Source organism: Petromyzon marinus, chromosome 3 (assembly GCF_048934315.1).
Source record: "Petromyzon marinus isolate PM22_M1 ecotype Great Lakes invasive population chromosome 3, UKy_Petmar_22M1.pri1.0, whole genome shotgun sequence".
Taxonomy (NCBI): Eukaryota; Metazoa; Chordata; class Hyperoartia; order Petromyzontiformes; family Petromyzontidae; genus Petromyzon; species Petromyzon marinus.
Window position 1 is genome coordinate 10381204 of NC_133669.1, and position 16785 is coordinate 10397988.

The 16785-nt window shown below is 45.8% G+C and overlaps 1 protein-coding gene and 1 non-coding gene across 7 annotated transcripts in view; one reads left to right on the top strand and one right to left on the bottom strand.

Annotated features, from left to right (window-relative positions):
* The window catches only part of LOC116953420 (magnesium transporter NIPA2-like), a 26708-nt gene extending 11024 nt beyond the window's left edge, over nt 1–15684 (bottom strand). Inside the window, exon 1 of one of the 6 annotated variants that reach the window (XM_032973630.2) lies at nt 15473–15684. In XM_032973630.2, coding sequence (XP_032829521.2) covers nt 15473–15557 — 85 coding nt within the window. In that variant the 5' untranslated portion in view covers nt 15558–15684. The other 5 variants (XM_032973612.2, XM_032973647.2, XM_032973637.2 and 2 more) reach the window with 5 other exon arrangements.
* Nucleotides 15685–15764: 80 nt separating this feature from the next.
* TRNAS-UGA (transfer RNA serine (anticodon UGA)) lies at nt 15765–15846 on the top strand. The gene has a single exon. It is a non-coding gene; the product is annotated as a tRNA-Ser (tRNA).
* The last annotated feature ends 939 nt before the right edge of the window (nt 15847–16785 follow it).

The window sequence follows — 16785 nt, forward strand, 5'->3', positions numbered from 1 at the left end:
ACCCGTACCATCAACCCCCTTGCTCCTGTTCAAATCCAGGCTCAAGACGCTCCTTTAATTGTCTTCTGCCTGTGACTCACCGAGCCGCTTCGATAAAATAAATACGCCCAACAATTTCTGTGCGGCATTTTTGAGATGCCGTTGGATTAGAAAGCAGATTGTATTATGTTGTATTGAGGTGGATGCCTTGTGACTCGTCGGTCCTGCCCTGGCTGCTCCAACACAGCGAGGCACATTGCAGTCGAGCACAAGTTCACTGGGAGAAGCAATAGCATTCAAAAAGTGTGCAGAGAATCGCAACGACACACCTTATTTTAAAATAGATTTATATAGTGCCTTATCACAAAATGTTTGACAACAATTATAAAAATGTACAAAGATGACAGTGATTGAATTAAAGAGTGGGGTTATTAAAAGTGGTGGTGTAGTTATGAGGACAGGTGGGAGTGGTTAAAGAGGGGTTCGGGGTAGGCCTGGTCATAGCTGGGGGGGGGGGGTGTGCAACATTCTCAATCAAGCAATTTGTACGATGCGCGAGAGAGAAGAGATGGATTTTATGGGAGGAACGGAAGCAGGTCAGTTAAAACGACATTTACCCAGGAAAGCATCTAAAGACCTTGCGGGATGTTTGACCGACTAAGTGGCAGTGGAAAGCTGGATTCAACGGTAATGGATAGCCAGGCCCCATCCCCCACCCCCGCGCCAGCTTCCTACACACTCCTGCACACCCCTACCAAAGGGCACATGCCCATCCATTGTACAACATTTAAATGTGTTCAGCCGTCGAGGCAGAGCTGTCCTGAGTGTACGGCAAAATCTGGGCGACCGCCCCGGAATCCGTGCTTTGGAGGGGGGCCCACACGGCAGTGCGATTTGCCCCGGGCCCCCACACCCCCACTATAGACAGGCCTGCATCGAGGGGTTTTCTAGACACAAATATACATAAGACGTGTAGACACAAATATACATAAGACGTGTAGACACAAATATACATAAGACGTGTAGACACAAATATACATAAGACGTGTAGACACAAATATACATAAGACGTGTAGACACAAATATACATAAGACGTGTAGACACAAATATACATAAGACGTGTAGACACAAATATACATAAGACGTGTAGACACAAATATACACAAGACGTGTAGACACAAATATACATAAGACGTGTAGACACAAATATACACAAGACGTGTAGACACAAATATACACAAGACGTGTAGACACAAATATACACAAGACGTGTAGACACAAATATACACAAGACGTGTAGACACAAATATACACAAGACGTGTAGAGCAGCCGCTTATTACGTTGATTCTGCGTGTGGGAGGAAACTGGAGTGAGCATAAAAGCCAATGTAAGGAAGAAGATTACCCTCCCAAGATTTTCAAAAAAAATTATGTCAGCAGCCTTTTTGTTGACGGTTCAGATATCGTGTGTGCAGAGGCAACGGTGTACACAGGCAACCCAGGTTGTAAGCCTCATAGAACAGAGCAAATCGTTTGAACACTGACAAATAAACACATTCAATGAGACATGAAGCAAGCCAACGTGACAATACATTAATACACAGGCAATGACGCAAAGACAGCCCACATGTACACAAAATGAAACTCATACACAGAATGACATAACCGACACACACGCAACACATTAATATACACACACACAATTACATACTTGAAATACACTTGACACCCACTAACACGTACCCTACCATAACATACACACACACAAAGAACAAAACGCACAATAACATACACAAACGCACAAAGACACACACACATTTATACACGACATTATGACGTGACAAAGGACCTTGGACTCCGTGCCTCCCAGAGCTATCACATGGGCCAAATGCAAATACCAAAGTACGCCCCCTCTTCCCAACACCTGCACGACGTCACTTTGTCACACCACACTCACCTGAGTCACCACACTCACCTGAGTCACCACGCTCACCTGAGTCACCAAACTCATTCGCAATGTGTACTGTCAATCTAATGCTAGGTAAGGGCCTCCACACGCAGCGTGGGGTCATGAGATTTTCCAACTATACTTCACGGTTCTGGTCAGTGCAGGTTGGTGAGAGCGGGGAACGTAGATGTGACCGCTTAAATGTGCGATACAACAATGGATCTTCCTTCGCCACCTTCTGCTGCCCAGTACATACCCCACCACTACACACCCCAACAACCTATAAAACACCTATCATGCATGTTAACATAAAACTGCACATTTTCTTTTGGGACCGTGTTATTTCTGACTGTGGTGAGTTTCGTTGCATTGTGCTTGTACACAACTGCCAACGCAGCACCACCAAATAATTTGTCATGCACTGTCCAGGCTCAATTCTGCTTAGCGATTGAGATCTGACAACATCGGGTGCATTCTGGGCGATATGCTCATGGGGAATCACTGTAGTCATCACTACAATGCCATGCACCACATCGAGCCAAACTTATCGCAACGCCGAATCCCACGCACCACATTACCACTCTCACGAGAACACGGCGCACACACACGGCAATCTCAATGGACACCACCCGATTGGACATCTGCGAAAAAGAGCGTCATAGTGCATTGGATTCCACCAGTCTGAATAAAGATTCTGACCATTCAACACAATCACTATAGAACCACACATACACACACGTTACCGAACCCACCACACTCGCCACCATATCCCACCACAAAATTTTAAGAGGGATTCATTTTAGGCTGTGTTAACCTATGTTATGGCCCAGGCCAGGTTAAGTGGCTGGGATGATCGGAGAAGTGCAGTCTATTATGCACTACACACCAGCACAGACCACTCGCAACGTCTCAATGAGTCAAGACCGCAGAGACATTTTTAGGAGGTGCTGCCTTGGATGTTTGGCCAATTCTATTATTAAGAGTGTCCTGTGTAGAAAGAAACCTGAGTACCCAGGAACAAAACAATGACACGTGAGAGTAGATAACACCAAAAATGCATCCTACGCGTGTCAGTATACTGTACTGTGTATAAGTGCAGGCAAGTGTTGCGATGTACACAGATGTTTGAAGGGATTGAGTGCACGTGTTAACAAACACATAAAATGCACGGACTGTGGGAAGGGCTGCGTGCAGGTGCAGCACTTGTCGTAGTTATAAAAAAAAGAGAGAGAGCGAGAGAGAGCAAAATGGAGTAGGAAGAGAGGGGGCAGAGAGAGAGGTGGGGCAGAGAGGGGGGTAGAGAGAGAGGGAAGGGGTAAGGAGAGCAGAAAAAAAGGAAATATTTTGTTGGGTCTTTCATTTAAAAGTGGGGGGGGGGGGGGGTTACATAAAGCAAAGCATAAAAAAACAAAAAAAACGAAATGATCGTAAAAAAAAATAGAGAGGACACAAAGGCACACTGCCGACATCATAAAGCCCATGAATCATTCAAACGCACCGCACATTCACACCAACATCCCCCATATAGCCTCAGCAGACGTTTGAGGCAAGTGACGTTAGCGAGCACCTATGAAGGCAGGCACCGCACACGAACGGGTGGTTGGCCAGCACCATGCCCGGCCACCTTGTTCTCCCCAGTGCTGATGTTTACACACCGCACCAGGTACTCATTTAAGGTTGAGTCGAACTTGGGGAAGCCCAGGACTAGTTCAGAAAATCGTCACTGGTGTCTGCTGTGAGAGGAAATCGAATTCGGGTCGCCGAGTTATTATGGCAGTCTATCCCTAGGACAGCCACTGCCGACTTCTCCACAAAGTGGTACTCGTATGTTTAGTCCCCAGAAGGATCATCGGCTGAGTCAACCAGCAACCAGGATTTGAACTTGCAACTTTCCGATTGTAAGCAACTTGGTCTACCATTTGCGGTACAAAGAGGTGGTGGCGACGCACGCCTGTAACCTAGCACTGTGGAGGTGAGGATTGGTGGATCACACAATTGTCGAGGTAACCATATTATGGCTCGCCAGGAGAAGGCAGTACAGCAAGTTGACAAATCGCCATCTGTTTCCATCTGTACGGGGATTGAGTGTTGCTCCCTCGCACGTGTGGGGTTTCTCCGACACGTATAAACAGTCATTCATTGGCTGAAAACATCTCAAAATAAAAACCCAAATCCGGATCCTCCTGAAAAAGAGTGACGACCCAGTGTGCCTCTCCTGGCTAAACAGGTAAATGATTACTTAACTGATAATTATAATGAACACGTTAATAAATTTTACGTTCCAATTATGTTATTGTATGTATGTAAAACTTATTTCGCACAGTACTAGCCAATGGTGCTAATCGGAGGTGCGGGGGAAGGAAAAAAACGAAACACAAAAAGCAGGTCAATTTATTACCGCCGAGCCACCTGACCAGCTTGACACGCACACACTTGCACGCAATCTTATCTACGCATGCACAGGCTCGCACTTGCACACGCTACTACCACGCATGCGCCCACAAAAGCACGCACATGTATGTACAGAACACACATGTGGATTGATACACAATCCTAATACACTCCTATAATCTACACCAGGGGTGGGGAACCTTTCTTTCTGCCAAGGGCCATTTAGATATTTAGAAGATCATTCGCAGGCCATACAAAATGATCAACTTAAAAATTAGCCTGTTATATTTGGTCAAACATTTAATTAACTCAGCCCTAATGCGATGGCTGGAACTACTTCTCTTCGGCGAGGCTTGTGATGATGTTAGCTGGTATTGATGATGTTAGCTGGTATTGATGATGTTAGCTGGTATTGATGATGTTGCTACTCGCAACTGCTTTCCCAGGTTTGCTCCTAGATTTTTTTAATTTCGAGTCCCGCCTGCGGTTGCCTTGGCAGGGCCACACCAAATGATTTTGTGGACCTTATACGGCCCGCGGGCCGTATAAGGCCCACTTGCACGTATAGGCACACACAGGATTGTACGCGCATAACATACATACAGACTCAGATTGATCACCGACTTTCACACATTTAGGCACACACACACGAACACTGACGAAAGCAAAGATCCCCTGTGCAGTATGACGAGATGAGATAGATGGTTGGAGCAAGTGCTGCTAATGAATACCCATTACGGTCGGCATGGTACACGAGAGCATGGTACACGAGAGCGCGGGGTGTCGTCAGCACCACGCCTGACCACAATTATCTCCCCATTGTCTGATGTTTCCACATCGCACCCATTACTCATTTAAGGTTAAGTTGACTGAGGGGAGGGCCAGGACTGGTTTATATCACATGCCACTGATGTTAGCTGTGGCTGTGAGTCAAACTCTGGTCGTTTGTAGTGCAGTGGACTAATCACTGCACCACCACTTCCACAAAGATAAAAATCCTCCATATAGCCTTTAACAGACTGTTGGGGCAAGTGCTGTTAGCGAGCACCTATTAAGGCTGGCCACGGCGCATAAGGGAGCAGATGGGTGGCCAGCACCACGTCCGGCCGTCTTTGTCTCCCGAGTGGCGATGTCTGCACACCCCACCAGGTAGTAATTTGAGGCTGAGTCGACCTGGGGGATGCCCAGAGCTGGTTGAGTTAACCGTTACTGGTGTTGGTCGTGTGCGGGAATCGAACTCGGGTTGCCGGGTGCAGGACAGCGCGCTAACCAGTGAACCATCGCCCCCCACACATAGCCAAACCTTGAATCTGATAACCAACTTAGTCCTTTACCAATCCACTGCTGGCAATCTTCCCACGCCTTTTGATCACGGGGTATGGTGGCCACACTTCATCGTGCTGCTCAGGAAGGGTTGATGAAGGTGGCGGTTGGGGAATGCAGATACTATTCAGATTTCGCTCACCAATTTTAGCCATGGCCAGGAATACAGCTCAGGTATACCAGCTTCATAGACAAACGCCAATTAAGCAAATGATATGAATACAAATAAGTAAGGCTTCCAATCAGCATGTTCTCGATGCCAACTGCTCTCATCAGTGGCGAGTGATATCTTAACAAGTTTCAGGCCCCCTGCCATGACAAACTCGCACTGACCAGAGTGGTGAAGTATGGTCAACAGCCCTCATGAACAACACTGTATGAGGATTAAACTTGTCCACCGAGCCAATGTCCTACATAAGAATGTGAAATTTCCACCAACATTTCAGGGCCAACAAAAATGAGCTGCACTCAAGGGCCATAAACTTAGGTCACTGTCCTCTGTCCTTCCCTAGGGCATTTAGGCTCCAATAACACTACACTTATCAATACTGGCTCATTTCTGCAGCAATATAATCTTACAAAGACAAAGCTCCTCTCTATACCCTTAACAGACTGTTTGGGCAAGTGTTGTTAGTGAGCACCTATGAAGGCTGGCACGGCACATGAGGGGTGGGGGGGGGTTGCTGGCCCCATGCCCGGCCACCTTTGTCCCCCAGTACCGATGTTTACACACTGCACAAGGTTACTCATTTGAGGCTGAGGCGACCTAGAGGAGGCCCACTAGCTCATAGCGCTAACCACTACACTGCCGCTCTCCATCTTACATAGACACAGAAAATCATTAAAATAAAAAAATCAATCGGACCATCAAAATCAAGCGGAATGCACCTGATCTCATCATATCAAGGAAGCTAAGCAGCGTTTAAGCCTGGAAAATGATTGGATGGGTGACCGTGTATTAAACAGGTTCTTATAGTCTGCGAGGAGACGTTGCCGACAGCATAAGGCAGTGAAGCTAAATATGTTATGTGTACTTCTATGCTCCCCGCTTTCACTATCGCTATCTCACGCTGACCAGAGTGAAAAAGTATGGTGATATAACTCCCATGACCCACAGATAATGGGGAGGCCCTCATCCAGCAATGGATTAACATATACATAATTGGACCCCCAAAAATACCATCCAGAGGGTTGATTGGTTTCACTCAAAGGGCCGGATCAGGTTCACTTAAGTCCCATGGTAAATACTTTGAAATACACAATCCCCAAAATCTGAGTTTCTCAGTTTATTCATTTTGGTATAGCCCTGTGAGCCATTCGGCTCTTGAATCGGGTGCAACCACAACAAACAAAAAAAACAAAAACACGAACAAGAAAACATCGTAAAGTGACTATGTGACTGCAAACAGAAAATCCATGAAAAAAAACAGCAAAATATTCCTGAAAAAAGCACGATACACCAACGCTGTGTGCAAAAAATCCCAGTGGGATGCAAGTCAAACAACAACAACCACAAGAAAACTTAGATTAAGGCCATCAGTCTAACTCCGTACTACAACAAAAGAAACATGTCCAAACCAAAAAACTTCTCACCAAAAAATAAAGCCATAATTGCAACGTAACAGTGATCATAGGGACTGTGACCGAATTTTTATAATAAACTACATAAATAACATGTAACACCAAATCCTAGAGCCATAGCTGGCTACATGAGTGACTCCACAACAACAGAACCATCAGTCGGAGTATCAAATTTTTCAATGCACCTTTAAGATCAGCACGCTAAATCAAAATACAGTTACTACTTGCAGCGTCATCCGGAGCGAAACATTTTATTTTATGCCAATGAATCGCAGTGGCAGCTAGGGGTGTTCAACTCCTCTAGAGCAGTTTTGAGAGAAGATCTCATTGGTAGCGATTCAAGTTGCAGTTTATTGGCAATAGCATTCCAGACCCTGGGGGGCATCAATAGCAAAGGCCCTTCCTCCAGTTTTTGTACGACAATAGGGAATGTGAAGCTGGTAAATGAGCGAAGACCTGAGGTCAAATTTGTTCTTTGAAACAGAGAGGAGATCCAGCAGGTAGTCTGCGGATTTTTTTGTAAGTACATCGTGAATAAATAAGATCTGGTGCACAAGCCGTCGAACATTAAGAAATGTTAAGTTTGACCCAATGTAGAGATCACAGTGGTGAGTCCTATATGGACAGTTCAATGTAAATCTTAAGGCCGAGTGATAGATGGAATCAAGCTTCTTCAGTACAGTACTTGGGGCTGATTTATACACGATGTCACAGTAGTCAAGTAGAGGCAGTATGGTAGCTTTTATCAATTTCAAACGGAACATTGGGGGGAAGCAGTGCTTGTGTCGATACAGAAAACCAATTTTTATGTTTTGTCTTTTTACCCATATAATCAATGTGATCTTCAAAATTCAGTTTTGAATCCAGGATGACCCCAAGATACTTATAGATCTTGACTTGCTCTATTTGATCATTATTTAAGGAATGTAATTGGGGAAAAATTACTTCCTGCTTTAGTCCTGGTGAGAAGCATAGCACCTTGGTTTTGGAGGTATTCAGGACTAGTTTAAGAGCAACTAGCTGATGTTGTAGTTTTTTGAAATCACCCTGTCGCTTAGCAATCACGTCATCCGGAGAGCGGCCGGCAGTAATCAGTATCGTGTCATCTGCAAAAAGATTTACCCTGGAATGATGCAAGTCAGTGCCCAAGTCATTGACATAAAGAGAGAACAAGTACTCTACTGTAATTTGCCTCTAGGGAAGTACGATGCTAAAGTTGACAAGGACAAATTCCAGCTACCTGGTGGCTGAAATTTGGCTTCTATCAGCTTGGATGATTGTGGTTGTGACAATGATGGTTGCGATGATAGGTGGTGGTAGTGATGATGGTGGTAATGGTGATATGTAGATGTCATGGTGATGATGGTGGTCGTCGTCCAAGCCGGTAATCTAGTGCACAGGAGGTGGGGTTTGTGTAGAGCTCATCTTGAGGCTGTGAGACTCCCACCTTCAACGACTGCCAAAGTGGTTCGTTTGGGATAGTTCTACAGCAAGCACACAAATTACCCACAAGTACAGATTTAAAATGTGCAGTGTTTTTTTTCTGGCACGCAAAAAAGTTGAACAAATAACTGAACAAGTATCCAAAGTAGGACCAATCTGACAAAGTCTTAGAATTCAGCGAGAGTTCGATATTAATATAAATAATATTTTAGAAAGGTCAAAGTATCTCCAAGCTCAATTGATGTGATGTTGGTGACCACACATCTGTCTTGGTGACACTGAACCACTGGTGGTGGACATTCCATATTCCTTTGGCGGCACGAGTCTACCCAAATACCAACCACTATATATTCCACCAATTTTCCGAGCTTGGCAAGTGACTAAATGAGGGTGTGGGCGTTGTGTGCATGTGTAAAGAGGCAGTATCATCACACAAACACAGTGTGTTTAGCTGTTTATACCATACACACACAAGGCAACGGGGGGGGGGCGATTCAATAATGTACTATTGTGCAACCCTAAGCACGAAGAATGGCACGCGACAAAGACCCCCGTATAGCCTTCACAGCCTGTGGGAGCAAGTGATGTAAGCGAGCACCTATGAAGGTCGGCTAGGCACAGCAGGGAGAGGGTGAGCAGCACCACGCCCAGCCGCCTTTGTAACCTCGATTACACATCACAGCAGCTATTAATTTGATTCTGAGTCAACTTAGGGGAGGCCCAGGACTGGTTCCGATAATCGTCACTGGTGTTGGCCGTGAGTGGGAATCGAACTTGGGTAAACCCAGTTCGTCGTGCAGCGTGCTAACCACTGCGCCACCGCTCCCCACATCTTTGTCTACAATCATGCACACTCTCATACGCACACCTACACACGCGGATTTACAGGAATTACACTCATCTACATTCATACAAATACGTATTAACACTCATCCAGGCCGATAAACTCAAACACTCATGTACACACACGCCTATGCTAGCACTCACCCTACATTCATACAGTGACATCTACATCATAACTTTGTCTTACCTACACTCAAACACGATATAATAAAGCACGTATACCTACCAATGCACAGGTATGTATATTATTGGTTCTTTCGGTAAAGTCACGTAGAAGGGAAACAATAAAATAATAAAAATATAAAACAATAAAATTCTTACGACGTTTCCACTGCAACACAAGCAATCATCATCAGGTGTGAAAACCACAGCAAGAAAATTTGAAAAAAGTGGCGGTTTTTTAACGTTAGCACCACGGAGAGCGATTTGACAGTTTGTTCAGATGGACGAGTCCATCTATGTTTGGAAAAGAGGGGGGAGATGAAAATAATGGATGCGGTCTGAAAGCCACCTTAAGCATGATCAATCAATTAAGACCCGAAATGGTTTATCAAATCCTTACAATGATTGCTAAGCCAGAATTCATCTTCTCGGTTGAAATTGTCTCTGTGTTTGTATATGTGGATAGCCTCATGAACGAATCTCTCATGGTAGCCAGATGGCTTGCAAAGAACACAGCAGGCGAACACACGCACACCTATACCTTAGCATATGTAGACAAGCTTACGCAATTATTAACTTTAACAGATACGTCTACATGCAAACACTATCTATATATACATCCCTATACAATATCACTAAGACACACCTGTACAATACTGTTTTACCAAGACACACCTGCATACACCTATTTATCAATACACATATATAGCGAGACACCTATGTACACAGCTATACAATAATTAATTATATAGCAAGATACACCTCTTTATACACACACCAATGTATTAAACTACACCTATATACACACCGACACAATATTACTAAGCTGGACTCCTACGCCAGGACAATAATAATGAGAAACACACCTGTATAAATATATACACACGGCCGTTTGTGACTCGCACACCCATTATAGGGCCTCCCCCCTAACTACACAGCTCATCCATGCCATCAATAAATACACGATCTTTGCATACGCACTAACCACGCACACACACACTCAAGCTACCTCATACATTCACTCACCTAGGAAACGCGCCTGTTCACACATGCATACCTTTCATACACTCGCACACTTACACATAGATTTACACTTACACACACATACATTTACGCACACATGTATTGACACTTACACACACATTTACACATACATGTATTCACACTTACACACACATTTACACATACATGTATTCACACTTACACACATGTATTCACACTTACACACACATGTATTCACACTTACACACACATTTACACACACATGTATTCACACTTACACACACATGTATTCACACTTACACACACATGTATTCACACTTACACATACATTTACGCACACATGTATTCACACTTACACACACATGTATTCACACTTACACACACATTTACACACATGTATTCACACTTACACACACATGTATTCACACTTACACACACACTTACACAAACAAGGATTCACACTTACGAAGATCGACGAAGATCCCCCATATAGCCTTAACAGACTGTAGGGGCAAGTGCTGTTAGCGAGCACCTATGAAGGCCGGAACGGTACACGAGGGGGTGGGTGGCCAGCACCACGCCCGACCGCCTTTGTCTCCCCAGTGGCGATGTTTACACACCGCACCAGGTACTCATTTGAGGCTGAGTCGACCTAGGGGAGGCCCGGGACCGGTTCAGATAATCGTCACTGGTGTTGGCCGTTGAGCGGGAATCGAACCCGGGTCGCCAGGTTCACAGCGCCGCGCGCTAACCGCTACACTACACACATGCATTCATACTTACACACACACTTACACACACATGCATTCACACTTACACACACACTTACACACACATGCATTCACACTTACACACACACACATGCATTCACACTTACACACACACTTACACACACATTTACACACACGTATTCACACTCACACACATTTACACACACATGTATTCACACTTACACACACTTACACACACATTTACACACACATGTATTCACACACACACACATGTATTCACACTTACACATTTACACACACACATGTATTCACACACACACATGTATTCACACTTACACATTTACACACACATGTATTCACACTTACACACACATTTACACATACACATGTATTCACACTTACACATTTACACACACACATGTATTCACACTTACACATTTACACACACACATATGTATTCACACTTACACACATTTACACACACATGTATTCACACTTACACACATTTACACACACATGTATTCACACTTACACACATGTATTCACACTTACACACACATTTACACACACATGTATTCACATTTACACACACGTATATTCACACTTACACACACATACATTTACACTTACACACACAATATCAGTGTACACATTAACTCGCATATACCTTGCTGCCGCAAACGTTATCAGCATCCCCCCTAAAACCTTTAACATACTTTTGGGGCAAGTGCTGTTAGCGAGCACCTAGGAAGGAACGGGGCACCTGAACGCACATCCTACACCAAGATAAACTCACGAGACACCTGAACGCAACATCCTACACCAAGACAAACTCACGGGGCACCTGAACGCACATCCTACACCAAGATAAACTCACGGGGCACCTGAACGCAACATCCTACACCAAGACAAACTCACGGGGCACCTGAACGCAACATCCTACACCAAGACAAACTCACGAGACACCTGAACGCAACATCCTACACCAAGACAAACTCACGGGACACCTGAACGCACATCCTACACCAAGACAAACTCACGGGACACCTGAACGCAACATCCTACACCAAGACAAACTCACGGGACACCTGAACGCAACATCCTACACCAAGACAAGCTCACGGGACACCTGAACGCAACATCCTACACCAAGACAAACTCACGGAGTACCTGAACGCAACATCCTACACCAAGACAAACTCACGGGGCACCTGAACGCAACATCCTACACCAAGACAAACTCACGGGGCACCTGAACGCAACATCCTACACCAAGACAAACTCACGGGGCACCTGAACGCAACATCCTACACCAAGACAAACTCACGGGGCACCTGAACGCAACATCCTACACCAAGACAAACTCACGGGGCACCTGAACGCAACATCCTACACCAAGACAAACTCACGGGGCACCTGAACGCAACATCCTACACCAAGACAAACTCACGGGGCACCTGAACGCAACATCCTACACCAAGACAAACTCACGGGGCACCTGAACGCAACATCCTACACCAAGACAAACTCACGGGGCACCTGAACGCAACATCCTACACCAAGACAAACTCACGCCCCATACAAACTCATTGTACCGGCTCAACCACACACGATATACTCACACCTACCTGCTCACTAACAAACTCATCAAACACTCACAATCTCACCTGTGCCGCACACCAACGTCGCCGCTCCGCACGTCTCATCCATCCCACTCAAGTACAGCGGCAAATTACCAAAACGAACGAAATTATATCTGAATCTAAACTCTTTGACGGAAATTAATCGGAGCAGTTTTCACGAACACCGAAAGATAGATAAATATGTAAACCGAAACAAATGAACGACCGATCCACACCACGGAACCGCGGAATCCCACGCTGGCCGTGGACAACAACTGAATGATCAACAAAAAAGATTACTGTGAGCAAAATCCACGTGGGCTGTGGCCCCACCTGGGCGTGACGTCACCGTACTCATGACGGAGCCCCTCCCCCAAATCCCTCCCACCCCCCCCCATCCAACCCCCCCCCCATCCCCCTCACCCAACCCGTCCCCCCCTCCCCCTTCCGCCCCCCCTCCCCCCCAATCCCCCCCCCACCCAATCCGTCCCCCCCTCCCCCCCAATCCCCCCCACCCAACCCGTCCCCCCCTCCCCCCAATCCCCCCCACCCAACCCGTTCCCCCCTCCGCCCCCCCCCCCAGCCCGTTCACCCCTCCGCCCCCCCCCCAATCCCCCCCACCCAACCCGTGATGATTCCAGTCGAACACTACCAACAACAGCCCCCACCCCCCACTGACTTTGTTGTTGTTGTTGTTGACAGCTCGCGCGCCTCTTCCGGAAGATGATCGGTCGAGGTTCCTCCAGGAGATGCGTCCCGCGTTGGGGTTTTGTTTAACGTTGCGTTTCGAGTGGATTTCTTACGGAATGAAGCGATGTGGCTGTGGGTTTGTACGGTCAAGTGTTCTGGGTCCGTAAAAAGGTGTCGATTTAATTAATTCCCTCGGCAGGCCAAATAGCCTTAAGCTTCGAGAGTATTTCCACGTTCTTTACAAAATTAATCCGCAAAACATCCTTTTTAAACGCAACGCAATCTCTGCAGCAATTTAACGAATGCCTCTTTATACCCACCTACTTAACAAAACCGCAGTTCATAGTTATCCAAAGAGTCAATATTTATAAATACTCACATGCTGTACAAAGCTACCACAATGCACAGCCAATGATGCACAATGTGCCTCGTGTCTCTCATTTGGGTCACGGTCGTAACCAGCAAAGGACACTTCAGAACGCGTCCCAACTGAATTCGTCAAAGTAACATTGAGACGGCCCTCTCTAAAATGTACCAGGCTCTCATCGGGCCATTCGATCTTCGGGGTGGATTCATTGACTTGCCAATTTCTCTGCTCCAGCAGCTGCCCCAGCAGATCCACACCTCTCTCTCTTCTCTCTTCTAATCCCCTCTCTCTGTTTAAGGCCTCGACACAGAGGCATTGGGTATCTGTGTGTGTCTCTCTCTGTCTCTCTCTGTGTGTCTCTGTGTTGTCTCTCTGCTTGTGTGTCTCTGTGTTGTCTCTCTCTCTGCTTGTGTGTCTGTCTGTGTGTCTATGTTGTGTGTATCTCTCTGTGTCTCTGTGTTGTCTCTCTCGGCTTGTGTCTGTCTGTGTGTCTATGTTGTGTGTGTCTCTCTGTCTGTGTTGTCTCTCTCTCTGCTTGTGTGTCTGTCTGTGTGTCTATGTTGTGTGTATCTCTCTGTCTCTGTGTTTTCTCTCTCGGCTTGTGTCTGTCTGTGTGTCTCTCTGTGTGTATGTTTTCTCTGTGTCTCTCTGTGTCTGTGTTGTCTCTGTCTGTGTTTTATCTCTGTCTCTCTCTGTGTGTCTCTGTGTTGTCTCTTTCTCTGCTTGTGTGTCTGTCTGTGTGTCTATGTTGTGTGTATCTCTCTGTGTCTCTGTGTTGTCTCTCTCTCTGCTTGTGTGTCTGTCTGTGTGTCTATGTTGTGTGTGTCTCTCTGTGTGTATGTTTTCTCTGTGTCTCTCTGTCTGTGTTGTCTCTATCTCTGCTTGTGTGTCTGTCTGTGTGTCTATGTTGTATCTCTCTGTGTCTCTGTGTTGTCTCTCTCGGCTTGTCTGTCTGTGTGTCTATGTTGTGTGTGTCTCTCTGTGTCTGTGTTGTGTGTCTCTCTGTGTGTATGTTTTCTCTGTGTCTCTCTGTGTCTCTCTCTCTCAAAATGAGTTCTCCCTGATGACGGCTGCTGGTGTTGCAATCGAAACGTCGTACTCTATCATTTATATTTCTTTCCACGTGACTTTACCGAAAGAAACAAAGAGTTCGGCCCTCGGCTTCGTCTTCACCTCCTGCAAGGGGCGACAGTCCCACCACACTCTCGTGTCTTGTTGCTAGCGGACAGAGACGACGTTGGCTTGTCGACTCGCAAAAACACGCAGCAGATGCTTCTTACAAAGGTATATAAATGCTAAAATAACGATAATAACAAAAAATGAAGCCTCATCAAACACCCGCCCACCCGTCCTCTGTGGACAAATATCGCTGCGGTAATAGAAACTTACAACAAACAGCTTCTTCACCTACCGGCGGACTTGCGTGTTGTCGTTTTTTTTCCTCTTCTTCTTCCTCTTCAAACCACCACTGCATCTTCCGGCAGACGTCTATCGTCCACCGCTCGCCTCCATCCGTGCGTTGATTTCTCCTCACACGCCGCGATCCTCCTCGTGCATCGCTTCCTCAGCCCGCGATTGAATGTCTCGCAGTTTGGATAGCGAGCGGGCTGAGAGAGCAGAGGGAGCTGGTCGGTGGGTCGTTGTGTTTATAGGGAGCTCGGCGCACGGGGATCTCCGTGTAGCTGCGATGGCCGAGTGGTTAAGGCGTTGGACTTGAAATCCAATGGGGTCTCCCCGCGCAGGTTCGAGCCCTGCTCGCAGCGAGTATTTTTATTTGTGAAAATTAAACCGCGGTTCCCGCAAACCGTCCGTTTCATTTGTCCTCCGTCAATATGTCGTGTATAAATTGAGAAGCAATATGTAGGTAAATTCATACCGCTGTGGCGAGATGTGAACTACGTCGCCTGGGCTTTAAGATTGTGTTTGGTTTCGGTCCAGAACGTGGCTCATGTATATTTGGAGTTTGCGTGTCTCTCTCTCCCCGTGGTCGCGTGGATTTTTCTCCCTTCCTCCGGTTCTGCCTTCCACATTTAGAAACATACATTTAGAGTATTTGGCCGCTTTACATTTCCACACGATAAGCCACTTTGTTGAGCTATTATTTGTGGCCCTGCCGTTTCTGAAAAAAAAACATTATATATATATCTCAGTGGGCCTTAACTAGCTAAAATAAAACATAATAGTTTTAAAGTCAGGATTGACTTCGCAACAGTTTTTAGATGTATCAAAAGGGACGGTGTGGTTTGGACAATGTTAATTGATGGCTCCGCCTAAAGACATTTAACCGTCTCCTACAATGGCTTAGGGAAGTTGGCATGAGCCCTGTGGGTGATGGCAATGTAATGTGACCCTGTCCTGTTCGTGGCCCGGTGTGCAGTTGCACCGCTTGCACAATCTGCCGTAACTACCGTCACGAGATCCTCTTATCTCAGGAATAAGATCTTTTAGCACACATCAGTGCCATTTACGCACGGTCACAAACACACACGGTCACGCACACGCACGTTAACGTGTTTGTGCAAATGGATTCTAGATTTAAAGCTTTCGTGACTGCTAGGATCCATACTCTTTGGTTCTATTGGGTAAAGTCACGTATTATTATGTTATTAATATTATGTTAATATTATATCATGTTATTATTATTGTTATTTTATTTTTTACCTACGTGACTTTACCCAATAGAACCAAAGAGTATGTGTAAA